Raw genomic sequence first — 22,808 nt, forward strand, 5'->3', positions numbered from 1 at the left:
TGGATCCCGGTCGGGCACATACGGGAGTCTGTCTGACTGTCTCTCCCCGTTTCCGGCTTCAGAAAAAAAAATACAAAAAAAAAAAAAAAAAAAGCTGGCCCCAAACTGTGTTCAGGGCCACATGATTTGAATGACTTAGGTCTCCGTGAGGTGGTCGCTGGCTTTAAAATAAAGACTTCTTAATTTGGCTACTTAACTGTATGGGAAAATGTCTGTTTCTCACTGTTCAAATACAACACCACAGGGTTTTTGTTTTGATTTTGAGAACACATTTAAGTTGGGGACAATAAAACAAGGAAGGGCTTAAAACAGAAGAAGCAACAGGAAAGAGCCTAGGTGGGGTTGCTTTGGCTCACCAAGAAATAAAAGTCACAGTGAAAGAAGTCATTCAATGTGGGGCTGCTGTCAGCTCACTGGAAAGTCAAAGAAAAGGGGTCCTTGGAGACAGGTTCAAGGGGTTAGCCTCAGACAAGCTGCCGCTGCCCATTGCTCCCGATTGCAAGTCTTGTGGGATCCCTCAGAGTTTAGGAGATGCATGCCCTGGGGGAAGAAGAGGTGAAAGGTAAAGGCACAGGTGTGCTCCCAGGAGGGAGAATGCATCCGCCAGAGGGTTCTGAACACAATCAGATCTGTGTTCTAGTACAGTGAGTCTGGATGCAGTAGGCAAAGTGGACTGAGAGGAGAGGGATGGAAGCAAGTGGGCCACCTGGAAAGATGTAACAGTGGTCCAGGTGGAGGTAATGGAGGTTTTGAGCTACCTTGAGCACTTTTCCAGGTCCATGTTCCATGAGAAAAAGAGAAGTTATTCTAGATATTTCAAACAGAGGACATTAGATACAGGAGCTTGAGTACAAAAGTATCAGAAAAGCAGAAAGGGGTGTGTGAGGTTACCTAAATTAGAAACTGTAGAAAGCTGCCAGCCTCTTCAGGACTAAATGTCAAAGGGAAAAGGTATTACCCAAAACCAATAATCACTGGGCTCCCTCACCAGTCCTGCCATTGTTATTGAAGTCAGTACTGTTGTCCCCACTGCCTAAGATGTTGGCAGAAACCTGGAAATAATGGCTTTTCTCAACCTGCCTTCAGACTTCCTTTTTACAGAACACGGGAAACTGGTGGGCAAGGGTACCTGGGAAATGTGTGTGGCTTCCAGTCTGCATGTGAGAGTCCATAAGGGCATCGACAGCAGACTCTCCTGCACCTTCTTGGCTGAAAAAAGAGACTTGGTGGGGTGAGCCCCACATGGCTGGCCTGAATGGCCTAGGATTCCACTTACTGCTTGGTCACCATGCTTGGCAGTGATCAACTGACATGGGGACTTTCTCACTAAAGTTGCCCAACATGGTGGCCAGTCACCATGTGTGGCTATGTAAATTTTAATTAATTACAATGACATAAGATTTAAAATCCATTTCTTGGCCTGACCTGTGGTGCCGCAGTGGGATAAAGCGTCGACCTGGAACACTGAGGTTGCCAGTTCGAAACCTTGGGCTTGCCTGGTCAAGGTACATATGGGAGTTGATGCTTTCTGCCCCTTCTCTCTCTCTCTCCCCTCTCTCTAAAAATCAATATATAAAATATTTTTTAAAAATCCATTTCTTTATGCAATGTATAACACCAGTAGTGAACCCCAACGCAAACTATCCACTCTAGGTGATAATGACATGTCAGTTCATTAACTGTGACAAGTGTACCACTGTGGTGGGCAATGTGGTTGGTAGGGGGAGTTGTACGGATCTGGGGACAGGGCATATATGAGAGCTCTCTCCTTTTCACTCAGTTTTGCTGTGAACCTAAAGCTACTCTAGAAAACACATCTCAAGGGTTCACATACAGACAGTGGCTACTGTATTGGCCAGCTTAGAGAGGGACTGTCTCCATCTTCACAGAAATTTCTCCGGACAGTGCTACTTCAAGAGATGAACTCAGGCCCTGGCCGGTTGGCTCAGCGGTAGAGCGTCGGCCTGGTGTGCAGGAGTCCCGGGTTCGATTCCCGGCCGGGGCACACAGGAGAAGCGCCCATCTGCTTCTCCACCCTTCCCCCTCTCCTTCCTCTCTGTTTCTCTCTTCCCCTCCTGCAGCCGAGGCTCCATTGGAGCAAAGATGGCCCGGGCGCTGGGGATGGCTCTGTGGCCTCTGCCTCAGGCGCTAGAGTGGCTCTGGATGCAACAGAGCAATGCCCCAGATGGGCGGAGCATCGCCCCCTGGTGGGCATGCCAGGTGGATCCCGGTCGGGCGCATGTGGGAGTCTGTCTGACTGCCTCCCCGTTTCCAGCTTCGGAAAAATGAAAAAATAAAATAAAATAAAATAAATAAAAAAAAAAGAGATGAACTCAGAGCATCTGTGCTGATCCCACCCATCTTTGTACAACTGTTTCTGGCATTTTTTCCATAGGCCTGGCTCTCCTTTTTTTTTTTTTTTTTTTTTACAGAAACAGAGAGAGTCAGAGAGAGGGATAGACAGACAGGAACAGAGAGAGATGAGAAGCATCAATCATCAGTTTTTTGTTGCAACACCTTACTTGTTCACTGATTGCTTTTTCATATGTGCCTTGATAGGGGGGCCACAGCAGACCAAGTAACCCCTTGCTCGAGCCAGCAACCTTGGGTCCAAGCTGGTGAGCTTTTTGCTCAAACCAGAAGAGCCCACGCTCAAGCTGGTGACCTTGAGGTCTCGAACCTGGGTCCTCCGCATCCCAGTCCGACACTCTATCCACTGCACCACTGCCTAGTCAGGCCTGGCTCTCCTTTATTACTCAGAGGTGAAAGAGGTAGATAGTGTTTGAATCCCACCCCTGCACAGCAAGGGAGTATTTAGTTTCTGAGACTGACGATCAACCCCTGATGAACCGTGAAGACCAATGCAGCCATCAGCTAAAAAAATCCCAAGTTTGAAGGTCTGCCAGCTTTGGCCAAAGTGAGAACAAAACTTGCCAGAATTTTACTTTCTGCGTGGACTTTTCACACTGATCATCTATCGATATACCATATATAATTTCCAATTTACTCAGCTTATTTGTAATATCACTGGATTCCAAATTTCTGGTGTCCTCAATTTAATTATTTCTAACACAAGTTTTTGCAGGAAAACAGGTCTCTCTGAAACAGAAGACTGCTATTTTATTTGAAAGAAAAATATTAAATGAGAAGTAATCGTTATTTCCACTTAAGAAAATGAATTTCATTCCTTTGCAATACAGAGAACTATGGTCACAGAATGGGTCACAGAGTGCCTGACCTGTGGTGGCGCAGTGGATAAAACATCGACCTGGAATGCTGAGGTTGCCAGTTCAAAACCCTGGGCTTGCCTGGTCAAGACACATATGGGAGTCAATGCTTCTTGCTTAACCCCCCTTCTCTTTCTCTCTCTCTCTCTCTCTGTCTCTCCTCTCTAAAAAAAAAAAAAAGAATAAATAAATAAAAATAATTAAGACTGGCCTGACTAGGTGGTGGTGCAGTGGATAGAGCATTGGACTGGGATGCAGAGGACTCAGGTTCGAGACCCCGAGGTCGCCAGCTTGAGTGCGGGCTCATCTGGTTTGAGCCTAGCTCACCAGCTTGGACCCAAGGTTACTGGCTCGAGCAAGGGGTTACTCGGTCTGCTGAAGGCCCGCAGTCAAGGCACATATGAGAAAGCAATCAATGAACAACTAAGGTGTCGCAACGAAAAACTGATGATTGATGCTTCTCATCTCTCTCCGTTCCTGTCTGTCTGTCCCTATCTATCCCTCCCTCTGACTCTCTCTTTGTCTCTGTAAAAAAAAATAATAATAATAATTAAGACTGAGTCACAGAGTATGGAAAGCATCAGCTTCTTCATGGCACATCAGATGTCTGTGCATGAGGCCGGATTTCTCCAAAATGATTGGGATGCCAATAGAGCACGCAGAGCCATGCTGAAAATGTTGTGTAAAAATTTCATATTAGAAAATTTTCTCATATGTTATTAGTAATTTACAAACCAAAGAAATAAGGCATCATTTGCCCTTTTTCAAAATAGGTTCTACCAACTTTTATTTATAAAACATTTGGGGGTGTTAAGAAAGAGCATCAGGTTTTTGGGCAGACTCTCACCAGCCTCTGGCTTCCAGCACTCAGGTTTGTCCAGAGGAAACAGCTCATGCACAGGGGCGGGGCTTGAGGAAACCCCCAAGAAGCATAAGAACAAATTGGACATATTACCACGTGTAGACTTTTGAGCTTTTAAATGTAAAGTGAAAACAAGGTTTACTGGTCATCTTTATCTGGGGTGGGGATAACTAAAGTTCATCCCTCCTGTGAGATCTCCTGAATTTATTTTCTTTCCCATTAAACTTGCCCATCAGCAGTTCCTCCTCGTCTTCCTCTTGGGCCTTCTTCACTTCCTCTTTGGCCTGAATGGCATCCATCTCCCTTTCTGGGTTCTACAGAAAGAAACAAAGACCTAGCCTGATCAGGTGGTAGCGCAGTGGATGGAGCATCGCACTGGAACACAGGAGACTCAGGTTCAAAACCCCGGGGTCACCAGCTTGAGCATGAGCTCATCTAGTTTGAGAATAGGCTCACCAGCTTGAGCCCAAAGGTCGCTGGCTTGAAGCCCAAAGTCATTGGCTTGAGCCCAAGGTCACTGGCTTGAACAAGGAAGGGGTCACTTGCTCTGCTGTAGACCCCTGGTCAAGGCACATATGAGAAAGCAACCAATGAACAACTAAGGGGCCACAACAAAGAATTGATGCTTCTCATCTCTCTCCTTTCCTGTTTGTCTGTCCCTACCTGTCCTTCTCTCTGTCTCTGTCACAAAAAAAAAAAAAAGAAACAAAGACCTGGATCAGTGGTAGTCAACCTGGTCCCTACTGCTCACTAGTGGGCGTTTCAGCTTTCATGGTGGGCGGTAGGGGAGCAACCAAAGTATAAATAAAAAGATTTAACTATAGTAAGGTGTTTTATAAAAATTTATCCTGCCAAACTTAGTGAAAATCCAACATAAAGTACTTGGTAAATAATTATTATTATATGCTTTAACTTGCTGTAACTCTGCTTTATAAATTTTAAAAAGTAAAGTTACTTCCCTACTTTATAAATCACCATTACTGTGGAACCGGTGGGTGGTTAGAAAATTTTATTACTAATAGAGATACAAAAGTGGGTAGTAGGTATAAAAAGGTTGACTACTCCTGACCTGGATGGTCAAGGATTCAGCTTCCTTGGGGCTGTTAGTGTGCAATCTGTCCCTGCCTTCTAAAAGCCTCCACTCCAGCTCAGGGCAGCTAACGAAGAGGCTGCCCCCAGCCCTGGCTGGCTGGCTCAGCAGTAGAGCATCGGCCCAGTGTGTGGAAGTCCTGGGTTTGATTCCTGGCCAGGGCACACAGGAGAAGCGCCCATCTGCTTCTCCACCCCTCCCCCTCTCCTTCTTCTCTGTCTCTCTCTTCCCTTCCCGCAGCCGAGGCTCCATTGGAGCAAAGTTGGCCTGGGCACTGAGGACAGCTCTATGGCCTCCACCACAGGCCCTAGAATGGCTCCGGCCGAAACGAAGCAACACCCCATAGGGGCAGAGCATCACCCCCTGGTGGGCATGCTGGGTGGATCCCAGTCGGGCACATGAGAGAGTCTGACTGACTGCCTCCCTGCTTCTAACTTGGGAAAAATACAAAAAAAAAAAGAGGTTGTCCCCAAGGGTATCAAGTCCTAATCCCTAGAATTTATCAATGTGACCTTATATGGGGAAAAGGTCTTTGCAAATGGGATTAAATTACATGCATTGAGCCTGACCACATGGTGGCACAGTGGATACAGAGTCAGCCTGGGATGCTGAGGACCCAGATTTGAAATCCCAAGGTTGCCGGCTTGAGCACACACTCACCAGATTGAGCGTGGGATCATAGACATGACCCCATGGTCTCACTGGCTTGAGCTCAAAGGTCGTTGACTTGAGCAAGGGGTCACTGGCTTAGCTGGAGCACCCCCTCCATCAAGAAGCAATCAATGACCAACTAAGGTGCTGCAACTACAAGTTGATGCTTCTCATCTCTCTCCCTTCCTGTCTGTCTGTTCCTCCCTCTCTCTCTCTCTCTTGCTTAAAAAAGAAAAAATTAGGCCCTGGCCAGTTGGCTCAATGGTAGAGCGTCGGCCTGGCGTGCAGGAGTCCTGGGTTCGATTCCCGGCCAGGGCACACAGGAGAAGCACCCATCTGCTTCTCCACCCCTCCCCCTCTCCTTCCTCTCTGTCTCTCTCTTCCCCTCCCACAGCCAAGGCTCCATTGGAGCAAAGTTGGCCCGGGCGCTGAGGATGGCTCCATGGCCTTTGCCTCAGGCGCTAGAATGGCTCTGGTTGCAACAGAGCAATGCCCCAGATGGGTGGAGCATCGCCCCCGGTGGGCGTGCCGGGTGGATCCCGGTCGGGCGCATGCGGGAGTCTGTCTGACTGCTTCCCGTTTCCAACTTCAGAAAATACAAAAAGAAAGAAAAAATTATGCGTATTGAGATTATCCTGGATTATCAGGTGGGCCTAAATTCCATCAGAAGTGTCCTCATAAGAGAAAAGCAGAGAGATTTAAAATATACACACAGAAGAGAAGGCCACATCAAGACAGGCAGATTAGTGATGTAGCCATAAACCAAGGAATACCAGAAGCTGGAAGAAGCAAGAAAAAGATCCTCCCAGAGGGAGCGCAACCCTGCTAATGCCTTGATTTCAGCCCACTAATACTGATTTTGGACTTCGGCCTCAAGAATTCTGAGAGAATAGATTTGTGTTGTTTTAAGCCAGTCCGTTTGTGATGATTTGTTACAACAGCCCCAGGAAATAAATGAACACCCCCTTTATTCTGTTCTCAGAGCACATGGGTCCCTGTCTTCACCCAGCTGACCAGTGAATGGGCAATAAAAGGAGGCCTCAGGCCCTGGCTGTTGGCTCAGTGGTAGAGCGTCAGCCTGGCGTGCAGGAGTCCTGGGTTCGATTCCTGGCCAGGGCACACAGGAGAAGCGTCCATCTGCTTCTCCACCCCTCCCCTTCTCCTTTCTCTCTGTCTCTCTCTTCCCCTCCCACAGCCAAGGCTCCATTGGAGCAAAGTTGGCCCGGGCGCTGAGGATGGCTCCATGGCCTCTGCCTCAGGCGCTAGAATGGCTCTGGTTGCAACAGAGCGAAGCCCCAGATGAGCGGAGCATCACCCCTGGTGGGCATGCCAGGTGGATCCCGGTCGGGCACATGCGGGAGTCTGTCTGACTGCCTCCCCGTTTCCAACTTCAGGGAAAAAAAAAAAAAGGAGGCCTCAGAGCCTAAATGAGAAAATTCAGGGAATGTAAAATAGGATGACACACTGAAAACTGTTTGGCCGTGAGGGACCTTGTGACCCAGCCTGTCCACTCCTGGGCTTGTGTTCACCAAAAGACATATTCATGAAGATTCTAACAGCTTAATGCATTAGGCCACAAGCTACAAGCCACCCAAAGCTGCACTGACAGAGAATGGATACATACCTTCTGGAATAGTCTCACAGGAAAAATGAGCTATTGCTTCATGTGGTAATATAAATACATCTCACAACACTGCCTAAACAAGTAAATATTAGATGGCTCCATTTATATGAATTTCAAAAGGAGGTTAAACTAATCTACGGTGATAGAATAGTGGTTCCTTTGGGGTTGGGTGCTGGCAGGGAGGGGCTGGGAGGAGGACCCTGGAACTCTGGTAGCATTCCCTGTCTTGATCTGGGTGGGATGATTATTAGCAAAAATTCATCAAGCCCTTTTATAAGTTAGACTCAAGTACAGAAATAAATAAATAATGAAAAAAAAGTTCATTATGTTCATTGTACCTTGGTTTCACCCCAGGTGGCCTTGCCAAAATCCTCAGCATACTCTTCATCGTCTGTGATCAGGAAGTTATCAAAGATGGTTCCGGATCTCACCTGCAGATGATATGAGAAATGTAACAAGTTTCCACCAAGAGACAATAGTATTTTGTTCAGTACTGTCACCATGATTAGCTCTCAAAGCAGCATATGCTTAGACCCATTTCTAGAATGCCCCTTCCCTCCAGGGCACTGGTTCTTAAACTTGGCTGCCTATTGGGATCACCAAGAATATTTTGAAACTCCTGATGCCTGAACTTAGCCTCAGGGATGCTGATTTAATTGGTCTGGGAACCCCAATGCCTCGAGCACTCAGTGATGTTTGAAAACTTCAGCTCGAGAACCATACTGTGCAACATGTGGGCCATTGACTGGCAGCATCAGCACCAGTTGGGAGCTTGGTAGTAATGCAAAATCTCAAGCTACACCCCAAACCTGCTGCATCAGAATCTCCAATCTCATCCTAAAACTGATGGACCCACAGATCAGCTCGAAGCAGATGAGCAACCAGTTCCCAGGGGGCAGGAAGGCAGATAGGAAGTGCTCAAAGGCTGGGAAGTTCATCTGTTTTGGCCATAGCTATATGTCTCAGGTCCAGGTATGGGTTCCAGGCACACAGCAGAAGTTCAAGGAATGCCAGCTATATGAATTAAGGAGTTTAGGCTAAAGTTCAGAGCTATTAAGCTAAAGCAAGTTTAAAAGCCAGTGACCATGCCCTGGACAGATAGCTTGGTTGTTTAAAGCATTGTCCCAAAGCACAGAGGTTGCCAGTTTGATCCCCGATCAGGGCACATACAGGAACAGATTGATGCCTGACCAGGTGGTGGCACAGTGGATAGAGCGTCGGACTGGGATGCTGAGGACCCAGGTTCGAGACCCCGAGGTCGCCAGCTTGAGTGCGGGCTCATCTTGTTTGAGCAAAGCTCACCAGCTTGGACCCAAGGTCGCTGGCTTGAGCAAGGGGTTACTCAGTCTGCTGAAGCCCACGGTCAAGGCACATATGAGAAAGCAAAAAAACTGATGATTGATGCTTCTCATCTCTCTCCATTCCTGTCTGGTCTGTCCCTATCTATCCCTCTCTCTGATTCTGTATCTGTAAAAAATAAATAAATAAATAATATGAATTCTTAAAAAAAAAAAAAAGAAGGAACAGATCTATGCTCCTGTGCTCCTCACTTTCTCTCTCTCTCTAAATCAATTAAAACAAACAAACAACAACAACAACGCAACCTGCCAAAGCTCCAGCCCGATGGCACCAATATTCTCAAATTCTGAGAGATCGTATTCTGTGAAATAGTTGGTGTTTTTCATCTTTTGATGGAGCCAAACGTCTTTATCAATACCTTCTGGTTTCAGACCATCCTGTAATAACAAACCACATGTAGTGGCCCCAGTGATGCTGCAGGTGAGGGGGAAGCCCGAGGGTGTCACAGGAAGAAGACACCACGCACCCGGTATAGAGGCTTCTGCAGCACCGACGCTTGCCAGTCCCCGTCCAGTTCACTGTTCCAGTCGCTTGGCTTGCTGGCACTGGCATCCAGAAAATGCTTCTCCCAGTCCTTAAAATATGTATAAGGAAAAAAAAATTGATTCTCAGGTTTAACAAAGGAACTTCTTAGCTACCAGTATACAGGGACAGGCCTGTGACCCAGGTCGCTGTTTCCTCATCTCCTTCTCAATTTTGTAGCTGAGGGCTGAGAACTCAGGGTCCAGATCCCACAGAGGGCTGAGAGCTCAGGGTCCAGATCCCACTGAGGGCTGAGACATTCTCCCGAAGCCCCCATCCGACCCGTGTGCCTGCAACACTTCCCTCACGCTGTTGAGAGGAACAGCAGTGTGGAAAACCTGAAATAATGGCTAACGGGAAAAGGATGAACAAAAAGTGATGGTGGGAGAGGGGGATACACATTCACTGCTGGTTCGGGTAAGTCTGTCCTACATCATAGTCACACATGCACTGTTCTAGAGAAAGGCTGGGCAACTAAGAAATGTCCCAAGATTTACCTGGGTAGCAGGAGAAAAGCAATTATTATTGAGTCCTTTTATAGATATATAAACACAAATATATATACATATATATACATTTATATATACATATTTATGTATTATATAAATATATAGGTAAACATACATACACATTTGTACACACATACATACATATACATGTCTACATACTTATGTATATGGCTTAGTAGGTATTGAATAAATAGTTGTTGAATAAAATAATGGATGATAAAATGTTGTTCTGGATTAATATTCAGATAAACATATAAAGGTATGCCCTGCCTGGTAGCTCAGTTGGTTAGAGTGGCATCGTATGGGTTTGATTCACAGTCAGGGCACATATAAGAATCAACCAATGAAGAGTATAAATGAGTGGAACAATAAATCAATGTTTCTCTCTCTTTCTCTCTTCCTCTCTAAAAATCAATCAATAAAAAATAAACATATAACGGCTTAAAACTCATGAACAATGGTGTTTTCTCTTTTAGAACTACAAAATTGTAAATGCTTTTCACTTAGCCACTTTTTCATGATACTCTGTAACTTCTCAACAATCGATACATGGAAGTTAGTCACCTCTCCTATCGCTTTGTGCCCAGAGCCCAAAAGGCAAGGGTGAGCACTGATGTGGTGGGATCCAGAAAATGGTTACAATTCAATCTGAGTTGTGGGCTCCCTCATAGAATCCTGAGTTATCAGATCCTACCGCCATAATGAACTAATCTCTTTAGGATCTCACAGAGAACTGAGCACAGGATAAAACACAATTCAAAAAGGAGCTTCTGAAAGCTTGATTAGCCCCCTGTGGGGAATGACTCCACCCAAACTGCTGGGGAAGGGGGGAGGTTGCAGGGTTTCTTTGCCATTCTGTGCTTTGTTTTTAAAGTAAGTGCTCTTTCCAGGTGAAAACTTTTTTGGTTTCTTTTTAAGGTAAGAAAGGGGAGAGGGAAACTGCTTTATTTATTATTTTTCTTGAGAAATTATGAAAAAACTTTATATGATTGGGGATTTACCCTAATCTGAAGGCATGCTCATTGATTTAATTCCATTAATTCCGAATTCATGGAACTTTTTTTTTTTTGAACTTAACTTTTGATTACCTATGGAAAAAAAGAATTGCCAAATAATTAAAAAAAATTTTTCACCTTTTCCAAGTGAGAGGAAGGGAGATGGAGAGACAGACTCCTGCATGTGCCCCAAACAGGATCCACCCAGCAACCCCTGTCTGGGGCCAATGCTCTGCCGATCTGGGGTCATGCTGGCAACCAAGCTATTTTTAGTGTCTGGGGGGAGTCTCCAAGGAGCCATCCTCAGCACCTGGGGCAGATGCACTCAAACCAATCAAGCCCCATGGCTGCAGAAGGGAAAGAGAGAGAGAAGGGGGAGGGAGAGAGTAGAGAGGCAGATGGTCACTTCTGTGTGCCCTGACTAGGAACCAAACCCAGGACATCCACACACCAGACGGACCCTCTACCACTGAGCCAATTATTAGCCAGGGCCCAAATAATTTAATAGTCTAAACAAGCAAGATGCCATTTTGATTTAATAATTATATTGGGTTTATGATGAAGTATTTAATTATTAGATATCAATGCCACTAGTAAGTTATAAGTTGTCAGAAATTAATTGTAAACATCAACCCAGTACTCTCAGTTGCGGCAAAGATGGCTGTCTTCAAATAAGTGGCTCATGTTTTGGTGCAGTGTCTGGTGTTCAAAACAAAATGTTACAACAAAATAACAGACTGAAAAACAAAGTTGCTCTAGTGGGAGTTTCTAAAAGCATTTGCTCACATCCTCAATTTGGGTGTTTGTAGCCCTGGCTGCATAGTTTAGTTGGTTAGAGTGTCATCCCAATTTACCAAGGTTGTGAGTTCAATCCCTGGTCAGGGCACATATGGGAATCAACCAATGAATACATGAATAAGTGGAACAACAATTGGCTCGCTCTCTCTTTCCCTTCCTTTCTCTCTAAAATTAATAAATAAAAAAAATTTTAATTAAAAAAAAATAAATCTGGCCTGGTCTGTACAATGGATAAAGTGGCAACCTAGAACCCTGAAGTCGCTGGTTTGGGGCCCTGGGCTTGCCCAGTCAAGGTACATATCACAAGCAAGCAATGAACAACTAAAGGAAGCAGCTATGAGTTGATACTTCTTGCTCCCCACCCCTCCTCTCTGTAAAATCAATTAATAAAATCTTTAAAATAAATAAATAAATCTGAGAAGCTAGAAAAAAAGATCTTTGCAGATATAATTAACATAAAGATCTCAAGGCAGATCACCTGGATTATTCAGGTGGACCCTGAATCCAATGATAAATGCCTTTATAAGAGATAGAAGAAACACAAGAAGAGGAAAAGGCCACGTGGCATTGAAGCCAGAAACTGGAGTGATGTGTCTATCAGCCAAGGAATGCCTAAAGGCAACAGATGCTGGAAGAAGGAAGGAAGGATCCTCTAGAACCTTAGGGGGAATGTGGCCCTGCCGACATACTGATGTCCCACTCTGGCTTCAAGAACTACATATAAGGCCTGACCAGGCGGTGGTGCAGTAGATAGAGCGTCACACTGGGATGCGGAAGGACCCAGGTTCGAGACCCCAAGGTCACCAGCTTGAGCTCGGGCTCATCTGGTTTGAGCAAAGAGCTCACCGGCTTGGACCCAAGGTCACTGGCTTGAGCAAGGGGTCACTCGGTCTACTGAAGGCCCATGGTCAAGGCACATATGAGAAAGCAATCAATTAACAACTAAGAAGTCGCAACTCGCAACAAGAAACTAATGATTGATGCTTCTCATCTCTCTCCGTTTCTGTCTGTCTGTCCCTGTCTATCTCTGCCTTTTTTTAAAAAAAAGAACTACGTATAAGACAATACATTTCTGTCCTTTAAGCCAACTACTTCATAGTGCTTTTTTACAGCACCCCTAGGGAATTCATATAGTTGTTATGTTAACTGATCTTGGTCACCAGCCACATGTGTGAGCCCCCCCCCCAAATATTTTATGTTCAAATACTGAATAACAAAAAAAAATCATTTAAAAAAGGTTGCTGATACATTTAACCTTGGTTAAAAAGAACAAAGGCTACTTGCTTTGATCTCAAATATTATAAAACTCTTTGAAAATACCTCGAGGCATACAGATCTATGGCTAGTTTCAGCACAAATGTGCTGGAGAGAGTATTTTGATCATTATGATATTGTCAGCATGATTACCAGCTATGCAGCAATCTTTTAGAACCTGGTACTTACAAACTTCGCTTGCACAAATTCTAGTTGTTTGGGAAAAATTCACACCTGGGATTTGTGCTCTTCCTCTTGCTTCCAGTCCTTAGACGCTGCTGAAGCCTTCTCCATCTTCTTCAGTGATGTTAAGTTCCAGTCATATTCAATGCCACCAGATTCGATCGTTAGGCCATCAATTTTCACTTCATAAGTGAGATCTGGTCTTAAGATCAGAGTGTAGAGGTGTGTAAAGCCATCAACCTACACATTTTAGGCAAGAAAAGGATGACAAGAAGATGTTTCAAGGCAGGCCTAAACGTGTTGAAATTATCATCAATCAAAGACTTGTTATACACAGCAAGAAGAAAGATTCTAGGAATAGGGGTTGACTGGACTATAACAGGGTATCCTACAGAAGAATCACCCCTTTGTAGAACACTGCTACTAGAAGCATTCTTTTTCTTTTATTAAAATTTTATTTATTGATTTTAGCCAGAGAGAAAGAGAGACAGACACAGGAACATCAATTTGTTCCTGTGTGGGCCCTGACCGGGGATCGAACTGGCAACCTCTATGCTTCAGGCTGGTGCATAACTACCAACGAAACTATCCAGCCAGGGCTAACAGCATTTTCTTGGGCTAATTCCCTCTGTGCAAAGTTCTAGCTCCCATTATACTCCCACAGACAGTTATGATGCAATGGTTTGTGCAAACCATGGGACAACAGTGCTGTTTATAAAAAGTTATATGCAAAACCACACTTTCTGTTCTATATTATGAAAGATTCCAAATGAAATCCACTCTATTTCTAACACAGGGGAGAACTTTCTGATGTTCTGAGCTGTCCAGTAATTGAAGCTTCACGAGAGCAAGCCCAGTGTCTCTCTAGGTCACGGTTAAAGCCCCGGGTCAGAAACAAAAAAAGCATTCAACAAACATTCAATTAAAGAGAAGTGGGAGGTGGGTGGTGGGTGCCTGGGGAGGCTGAGGGTGCCCAGGACATGCCCGCCTGTCAGCAACAGAGAGGACTCCTGCACCATATACTCCAGCAGGGCTTCTAAAGTGCAGCCCCAGCATCAGAGTCACTGAGAAATGTATGTGCCCAGGTAGGCCCGACCTGCTACGTCAGAACCTGGTGGACCCTCCAGTCATCCTCACAGGCCCTCCAGGGACACTGACATGCTTAGGTTTAGGAGCTGTTGCCCCAGCATCTTAAAGAGTCTGTGTCAGGATTCTCTCCCAGCCAACAGCCAAAGCTAAAGGCCTCTTCAGTTCCTGTCTATTCTGCCCTACTAAACAGGCCACTGCTGTCCACGCAGTGGCAAAAGGCTCTGTCCAGGATAGACACTACAGTCTGCTTGGTGTGACAGTTGAGTACCCACTTTGCTAGTGCTCTCCCACTGCTTTCCACTGGCCTTTCTCTCAACCTCCTTTCCCAATTTAGACTTTGGGCTCCCTAGTCCCAATGTTGGGGCCCCCAGAATGTGGCTCCCGGAGAAGAGCCTCCAGGAGATCATATCCTCTCCCACACTTATGCAAATGGCTCCAAAAGGCATCTTTAATCCCAGCCAGCAGCCTGAGCTTCAGATCCCAGTTTCCAACAATTTACTGACAACTCAGTCTGGATGTCACAGCCAACCATTCAAACACAACTCCCCAATCTATCCTGGTCCCCTTTTTAGTCTTCGTTTCCCTTCCTAATGAACAGGAATAGTGTTGAGAATTAATGTCCACATCTTTGGTACACACATTGTAAACATCACAAAGTCCTTCAGATCCTGCTCCTGAGTTATCTTTCAAAACACAACCATGTCAACCTTGGCCTGACAATCTCACTCGTCTCCCTGACTGGTGATCTCCCCGTCCCTCCACCTACCCTCTCCAGAACATTTGAGCTATATTTCTAACATGTAGCTCAGACTTGAGGGCTGACCACTGCCTACAGGAGAGGTTCTCACCCTTTCCTTTCCAGCATCACAGAATGAATAAGAACCTCCATGAGAATACTGGTACTCAGCCCTGGCCAGATAGCCCAGTTGGTTAGAGCATCATCTGGAAGCACAGAGGTCACCAATAAAATCCCCGATCAGGGCATATACAGGAACAGATTAATGTTCCTGTATCCCGCCCCCCCCCCCCAAATCAATAAATCAAAAATAAAATAAATAACATAGGGGTTTTTTTTTAATAAAAAGAATACTGGTACTCCTCACTGGGAAGACCAGAATGCTGACTAGCTGCTGTGAATTAGTGCTTCTTCAATAGATGTATCTTCTTTTTCTTTCCTTTTCTTGAGAGAGGAAGGGAGACAGACAGACAGGACGTCAAGCTGCTCCTGAATGTGCCCTGACTGAGGACTAGAACCTCTGCACTTGGTGATGGCTCTCTAACCAGTCGCGCTATCTGGCCAGGGTTATGTGTCTTACTGTTAGAAACAGGTTGCAGAAACAGCAGCAAACATCTGAGGAAGTCATTAGTCTGTGACTGTCTTTCTGGGCCCTGAAGGCTTGTTGACCCCAGGTGGTTATGCTTTGGCCTCCCAGGCATGTTCTGGGCTGGACCTCGCAACCTCCATAGTGTCTCTCCCACACACCTGATGTGCAACTGAACAATTTCTTGGGAAATAATTGTAAAGACCTGCCCTTTGGTCCAAATACGAAGTGGGGTGAGGAAGACTTGGATCGTGAGCTTCCTGCTGCCCCACGGGTGGGTTGCCAAGCCAAGGTGGGCACGGGGTGAGGAGGAGCTCATAATCCAAGTGAATCACAATATCAGTAGATGGGACCCCAAGAGGGACTGTGCTACCAATGCAGATTCACTGGGGTTTTGTAAAGAGATCTATTGCCCCCTGCTTGGGTTAGGACTGAATAAGGGACAGTTATAGATGCTTCCATACCACACTATCTATGATCCTTTTTTTTTTTTTATTTTGAGAGAGAGAGAGAGAAAGGGAGAGAGATGAGAAGAGCATCAACTCATAGTTGAGTCACTGATTGCTTGACCAGGGGGCTCAAGCCAAGCCAGTGACCCCTTGCTCAAGCCAGTGACCTTGGGCTCAAGCCAGTGACAACGAGATCATCTTGATGATCCCACACTCAAGCTGGTGACCCTGCGCTCAAGTTGAAGAGCCTGTGCTCAAGCTGGTGACCTCAGGGTTTTGACTTGGGACCTCAGAGTCCCAGGTCGATGCTTTATCCACTGCACAACCTCTGGTCAGGCTCCACACTGTCAATGACCTTAAAACACACCTGGGCCCCTGCCCAGATTCATCCAGATTCACAGAAGCCTCCAATGTTAAAGCTGTGGCATCTGAGGGTGCCTCAAGGGACAGGTTCCAGCTTTCCTGGTGCTTATATTCAACTAAGGGGAGGAACATTGGGGGAAAATACTTCCACTCCACAGGCTTACATGCCAGGGACTTAACACAATCTGCCTCTCTGTAGAAGCCCCAGGCCAGGCCATTGAGTTATAAAGTGGGCTCTAAGACCTAACAAGTCATTTTCACAGATCCCCAGGGTCAAAGGATAAGAGTGTGTGCTTTCATTTTAGAAATATTCCTATTTTTAAATGTGATGTTGGCATTTTGAAGAATAATTCCTTCAGATTACTGTTCAGGAATAAAGGAATGGAATCAAGAATACTTCATTCATTAATGATGGTGGGGATAGCTAAAATGTGACCACCCTGTTGTAACCCTGATGGGGCAAATTATAAATCAATGTCATAGCTCACAGTAAAAGTGAATGTGCCCTCCCAATAGGGAACCAAGGTAGTGGACAAGTGTCTCTAATAAGCCTGCTAAACTGGAAAGCAAGGATAGGGGTATGTTTGCTAAGACCCATCCCTGGCTCACTTAAATATTTTAAGATCAAAATTATTTTCTCTAAACTTACATGGTCATCTGACAAGAATTAACACAGTCACTGATTTGAATATAAAATAATTTACTGTACCTTACACCTGATTGGTTTCTTATTTGAGTGATACTGATTCTTGAAATGTAAAATGACGTGAACTTTCTTGATATCAAATCCACAAATATCAGGTCCTACAAAAAAAGAAAAAGGAAAAAGAAAAAGAAAAACAGCTGCTCTCAATTTCCTTGTATAATACATCACCACAGGATAGCCACAACCATTCTCAAGGCAGAGGAAACTCACATGTCCAGAAAGAATCAGATACATACATGGAGATTTCTTTTTTTTTTTTACAGAGACAGAGAGAGTCAGAGAGAGGGATAGACAAACAGGAACGGAGAGATGAGAAGCATCAATCATTAGTTTTTTGTTGCAACACCTTAGTTGTTCATTGATTGTTTTCTCATATGTGCCTTGACCGTGGGGCTGCAGCAGACTGAGTGACTCCTTACTCAAGCCAGCGACCTTGGGTCCAAGCTGGTGAGTTTTGCTCAAAGCAGATGAGCCCACAATCAAGCTGTGACCTTGGGGTCTCCAACTTGGGTCCTCCGCATCCCAGTCCGACGCTGTATCCACTGCACCACCGCCTGGTCAGGCTGTACATGGAGATATTTAAGTGGTTGGTGATACCCTTCCAAGTTCAGGTCACTTCTCTGTTCCCTGTAGCCCCTTTTAGACTCAACTGTAAACCAGCATGTAAGTAAGAAAAGGAAGGTTTAGCAGTCTAATAAGCATCCCTGACATGCTGACTGAGTCTGGGGCCCTTGCTCAAAAGCTCTGACCGTGTTCTTGTACCCAGGGAAGAGCTTCAGAGACTAACTGACTAGCTCTGGCCCCAGCTCTCATTCACAGAGTTGAGACATAGTTACAACTATGCAGTCTCCCCTGCTTGGGAATGTTAGTCTTGACTTCACAAAGCTGTTTTTGCCAATTACGTAAATCTAAATCGGAGAATTTATTTAAAACTCAATGCTTGTTGCTTACTATTATGCCCCAAGACAACACACGTTCTTTCTTTCTTTTTTTTTTTTTTTTACAGAAACAGACAGTCAGAGAGAGGAATAGATAGGGACAGACAGACAGGAACGAAGAGAAATGAGAAGCATCAATCATTAGTTTTTCATTGCAACACCTTAGTTGTTCATTGATTGCTTTCTCATATGTGCCTTGACTGTGGGCCTTCAGCAGACCGAGTGACCCCTTGCTCAAGCCAGTGACCTTGGGTCCAAGCTGGTGAGCTTTTGCTCAAACCAGATGAACCCACACTCAAGCTGGCGACCTCGGGGTCTCGAACCTGGGTCCTCTGCATCCCAGTCCGACTCTCTATCCACTGTGCCACCGCCCAGTCAGGCTCAACAACATACATTCTTAATGATAACCCCAAATTGTAAGCAAGAGAGAGATTGTGATCAGTTGGTACGTTCTTATAAAATGTAAAATCTAGAGTCCTATTCAAAAATTATTGATTTTAGGCCCTGGCCGGTTGGCTCAGCGGTAGAGCATCGGCCTGGCGTGTGGGGGACCTGGGTTCGATTCCCGGCCAGGGCACATAGGAGAAGCGCCCATTTGCTTCTCCACCCCCCCCTCCTTCCTCTCTGTCTCTCTCTTCCCCTCCCGCAGCCAAGGCTCCATCAGAGCAAAGATGGCCCGGGCGCTGGGGATGGCTCCTTGGCCTCTGCCCCAGGCGCTAGAGTGGCTCTGGTCGCAGCAGAGCGACGCCCCGGAGGGGCAGAGCATCGCCCCCTGGTGGGCAGAGCGTTGCCCCTGGTGGGCGTGCCGGGTGGATCCCGGTCGGGCGCATGCGGGAGTCTGACTGTCTCTCCCCGTTTCCAGCTTCAGAAATTTAAAAAAAAAAAATAAATAAATAAATAAATAAATTATTGATTTTAGCCTGACCAGGTGGAAGTGCAGTGGATAGAATGTCTACCTGGGATGCTGAGGACCCAGTATCAAAACCCCAACGTTGCTGACTTGAGCACAGGCTCACCAGCTTGAGCATGGGGTCACTGGCTTGATCAAGGGATCATAGACATGACTCTATGGTCATTGGCTTGAGCCTAAAGGTTACTGGCTTTCATGAAGTCCAAGGGTCGCTGGCTTGAGCAAGGGGTCACTTGCTCAGCTGGAGCCCCCTGGTCAAAGCACATGTGAGAAAGATATCAATGAACAACTAAAGTGCCACAACTACAAGTTGATGCTTCTCATCTCTCTCCCAGTCTCTGTCCCTGTCCATCTATCTCTCTTAAAAAAAAAAAAGTTAGGCCCTGGCCGGTTGGCTCAGTGGTAGAGCGTCGGCCTGGCGTGTGGGAGTCCCAGGTTTGATTCCCAGCCAGGGCACACAGGAGAGGCGCCCATCTGCTTCTCCACCCCTCCCCCTCTCCTTCCTCTCTGTCTCTCTCTTCCCCTCCCGCAGCCAAGGCTCCATTGGAGCAAAGTTGGCCCGGGCGCTGAGGATGGCTCTGTGGCCTCTGCCTCAGGCGCTAGAATGGCTCTGGTTGCAACAGAGCAATGCCCCAGATGGGCAGAGCATCGCCCCCTGGTGGGCATGTCGGGTGGATCCCCATCGGGCACATGCGGGAGTCTGTCTGACTGCCTCCCCATTTCCAACTTCAGAAAAAATACACACACACAAAAAAAAGTTATCAAATTCTAAATTGGCACAGAGTTCAATTTTAGTCACTCAAGAAATGGAATGTTGTAGGACAGTGATTTTCAACCTTTTTTTACACTTGGGGATTGGTGAAAATAGAATTATTTCAGGGACCATTACTGCCAAAATTTACCGAATATAAACGAATTCAATTAAGATCATTTGGTCTAAAATCTTCATACATCAAAGTGGTTAACTCCTTTGCAGACGGGCACAAAATTTCTGGCAGACCGATCTGTGGACAGGAGGTTGAAAAACTCTAGTCTCCAAATGGAGAATAAGGAGTTCTGAGTATACTTTGACCAGGGGGCTCCAGAAGTAATCTAGAAAATTCATCAAAACTTCTGAGGGAATTATATTATTATGGTTTACTGACCGTAAGCCTTAGCAAGGTACTAAAGCATCCAGCTGTCTCTGTCTTAAACTGAGTTTTACCCCTGACCCTGACCTGCAACTAACTGCCCCTAGGAATTCTGTGAGGCAAACCCTGTTGAAACATAAGCAGATCACTGCTCTCTCATCTAAGCGTGCAGTGATGAACCTCCAGAATAAGAGAGATCGAGGCTGCATGTAATTACTTAAAAATATATAATCAATTTGCCAGAGATGTGACAATGAACTTAGAAGTGGCATCATGAGAGACTGAAAAAGAACACCGTGTCTATCTCCCAACAGAGTTCTCAGAGGATGTGCTTTTTTTTTAAGGTTTTTTTTTTTTAAGACTTTATTCATTTTAGAGAGAAGAGAGAAAGAGGGAGCGAGAGAGAGAAGAGGGGAAGAGCAGGAAGCATCAACTTCCTGCAACCTGGACCAGGTAAGCCCAGGGTTTCGAACCGGTGACCTCAGCATTCCAAGTCGACGCTTTATCCACTGCACCAGCACAGGTCAGGCCAAGGATGTGTTTATGTAATTTCCTTTTTTTGTTTTCACTGGAAAACATTCTAGTTCAATGTTTAAAGAAAAGCTATGTGAACTATTTGTATGAAAGTCTATTATATCAGGATTGACACATGAAATTTATTTTTTCTTCAAAATTCTCTCTCTATTCCTAAGCATCTACAAACTTTTAATATTAAATTAAGCTTCGGGCCTGACCAGGCGGTGGTGTAGTGGATAGAGCATCAGATTGGGACACAGAGGACTCAGGTTCAAAATTCACAGGTTGCCTGACCAAGTGGTGGTACAGTGAGTGGATAGAGCGTCGGACTGCGATGCAGAAGATTCACGTTCGAGACCCTGAGGTCGCCAGCTTGAGTGCGAGCTCATCTGGTTTGAGCAAAAGCTCACTAGCTTGGACCTAAGGTTGCTGGCTTGAGCAAGGGGTTACTCTGTCTACTGAAGGCCCACAGTCAAGGCACATATGAGAAAGCAATCAATGAACAACTAAGGTGCTGTAACGAAGAATTGATGCTTCTCATTTCTCTCCCTTCCTGTCTGTCCCTATCTGTCCCTTTCTCTGTCTCTCTCTCTCTGTCTCTGTCACACACACACAAAATGAAGCTGCAGAACATACCCTAAAAATATGGGCATTTTCTGTTAACAGTAATCATAAAATATTTACACAGATATGGATTTTTTGAGGAAGTATGGATTTTTTGAGGAAGTAGGGTAGACAAATGAGCTCTGAAGTCAGGCTGATCTGACTTTGGGCAAGTAGTGTAATGTTTCCAAGCATCAGTTTTATTTGCAAAGTAGGGGCTGTGTTTCCTGCTTCCTAGGGTTTTACACATAATCTAAGACTACATGTGTAAGGCCCTTGTCAAGAGCCCAGTAAAACAGGCTTCTCTCTTCCCCTTCAATATAACGAGCTTCAGTAAGCTGCTTTCTTACCAAAGGCTGGAGCTGAGACATTACAGAGAAGTGTTCTAACAGTGACACAGTGGAGTTTGAGCAAAACAAAACTGATTTTGAGTTAAAGCAAAAATAATACAGAAAAATTCTTTTTATAACTCCAGAGTATACTGCTTCACAAGTCAAGATATATCAGATATGCTATATATATATTTTTTTCTATTCTTTTTGTACTTTTTGCTATATATATTTAACAGTAGTATTTTGGTGGATATTTTGTTAAATAAGCTCTAATTCAACAGGTAATATATATATTTTTGCCAGCTATGTCTGCCATCCATTTTTTTTTTCACAGAGAGAGAGTGTCAGAGAGAGGGATAGACAGGGACAGACAGACAGGAACGGAGAGAGATGAGAAGCATCTATCATTAGTTTTTCGTTGCGCATTGCAACACCTTAATTGTTCATTGATTGCTTTCTCATACGTGCCTTGACCGCGGGCCTTCAGCAGACCGAGTAACCCCTTGCTCAAGCCAGTGACCTTGGGCTCAAGCTGGTGAGCTTTTGCTCAAACCAGATGAGCCCTTGCTCAAGCTGGTGACCTCGGGGTCTCGAACATGGGTCTTCCGCATCCCAGTCCAACGCTCTATCCGCTGCGCCACTGCCCGGTCTGGCTGCCATCCTTTTTTTTTTTTTTTTTTTTAATTTATTCATTTTTAGAGAGGAGGGGGGGGGAGAGAGAGAGAGAGACAGACAGACAGACAGACAGGGGGGAGGAGCACATCAACTCCCATATGTGCCTTGACCAGGAAAGCCCAGGGTTTCGAACTGGCGACCTCAGCATTTCCAGGTCGACGCTTTATCCACTGCGCCACCACAGGTCAGGCACCATCCATTTTTTTTTTTTTTTAAGTTTTTGGGTTTTTTTGTATTTTTCTGAAGCTGGAAATGGGGAGAGACAGTCAGACAGACTACCGCATACACCCGACGGGGATCCACCCGGCACGCCCACCAGGGGTGAAGCTCTGCCCACCAGGGGGCGATGCTCTGCCCATCCTAGGCGTCGCTCTGCCGAGACCAGAGCCACTCTAGCGCCTGGGGCAGAGGCAAAGGAGCCATCCCCAGCGCCCGGGCCATCTTTGCTCCGATGGAGCCTTGGCTGCAGGAGGGGGAGAGAGAGACAGAGAGGAAGGAGGGAGTGGAGAAGCAAATGGGCGCTTCTCCTATGTGCCCTGGTCGGGAATCAAACCCATGGCCCCCGCACGCCAGGCTGACGCTCTACCGCTGAGCCAATCGGCCAGGGCCGCCATCTATTTTTTTAAAAAATATTTTATTTATTAATTTTTGAGAGAGAAAGGTGGAGGGGAAGAGTGGGAAGCACCAACTGATATGGTATG

The 22,808-nt window shown here is 45.6% G+C and overlaps 1 protein-coding gene across 3 annotated transcripts in view; it reads right to left on the reverse strand.

Annotated features, from left to right (window-relative positions):
* Nucleotides 1-3,992: 3,992 nt before the first annotated feature.
* Nucleotides 3,993-22,808, reverse strand: part of CALR3 (calreticulin 3) — a 29,617-nt gene continuing 10,801 nt past the window's right edge. For 2 of the 3 annotated variants that reach the window (XM_066348860.1, XM_066348840.1), the window contains 6 exons: nucleotides 17,007-17,101; nucleotides 13,126-13,314; nucleotides 9,280-9,387; nucleotides 9,059-9,190; nucleotides 7,793-7,885; nucleotides 3,993-4,403 (listed from right to left, as the gene is read on the reverse strand). In XM_066348860.1, the coding sequence (XP_066204957.1) occupies nucleotides 4,260-4,403; nucleotides 7,793-7,885; nucleotides 9,059-9,190; nucleotides 9,280-9,387; nucleotides 13,126-13,314; nucleotides 17,007-17,101 (761 nt within the window). In that variant the 3' untranslated portion in view covers nucleotides 3,993-4,259. The remainder of the gene's footprint in view (nucleotides 4,404-7,792; nucleotides 7,886-9,058; nucleotides 9,191-9,279; nucleotides 9,388-13,125; nucleotides 13,315-17,006; nucleotides 17,102-22,808) is intronic. The other variant, XM_066348851.1, reaches the window with a different exon arrangement.

The sequence above is a fragment of the Saccopteryx leptura genome, chromosome 1 (genome assembly GCF_036850995.1).
Source record: "Saccopteryx leptura isolate mSacLep1 chromosome 1, mSacLep1_pri_phased_curated, whole genome shotgun sequence".
Taxonomy (NCBI): Eukaryota; Metazoa; Chordata; class Mammalia; order Chiroptera; family Emballonuridae; genus Saccopteryx; species Saccopteryx leptura.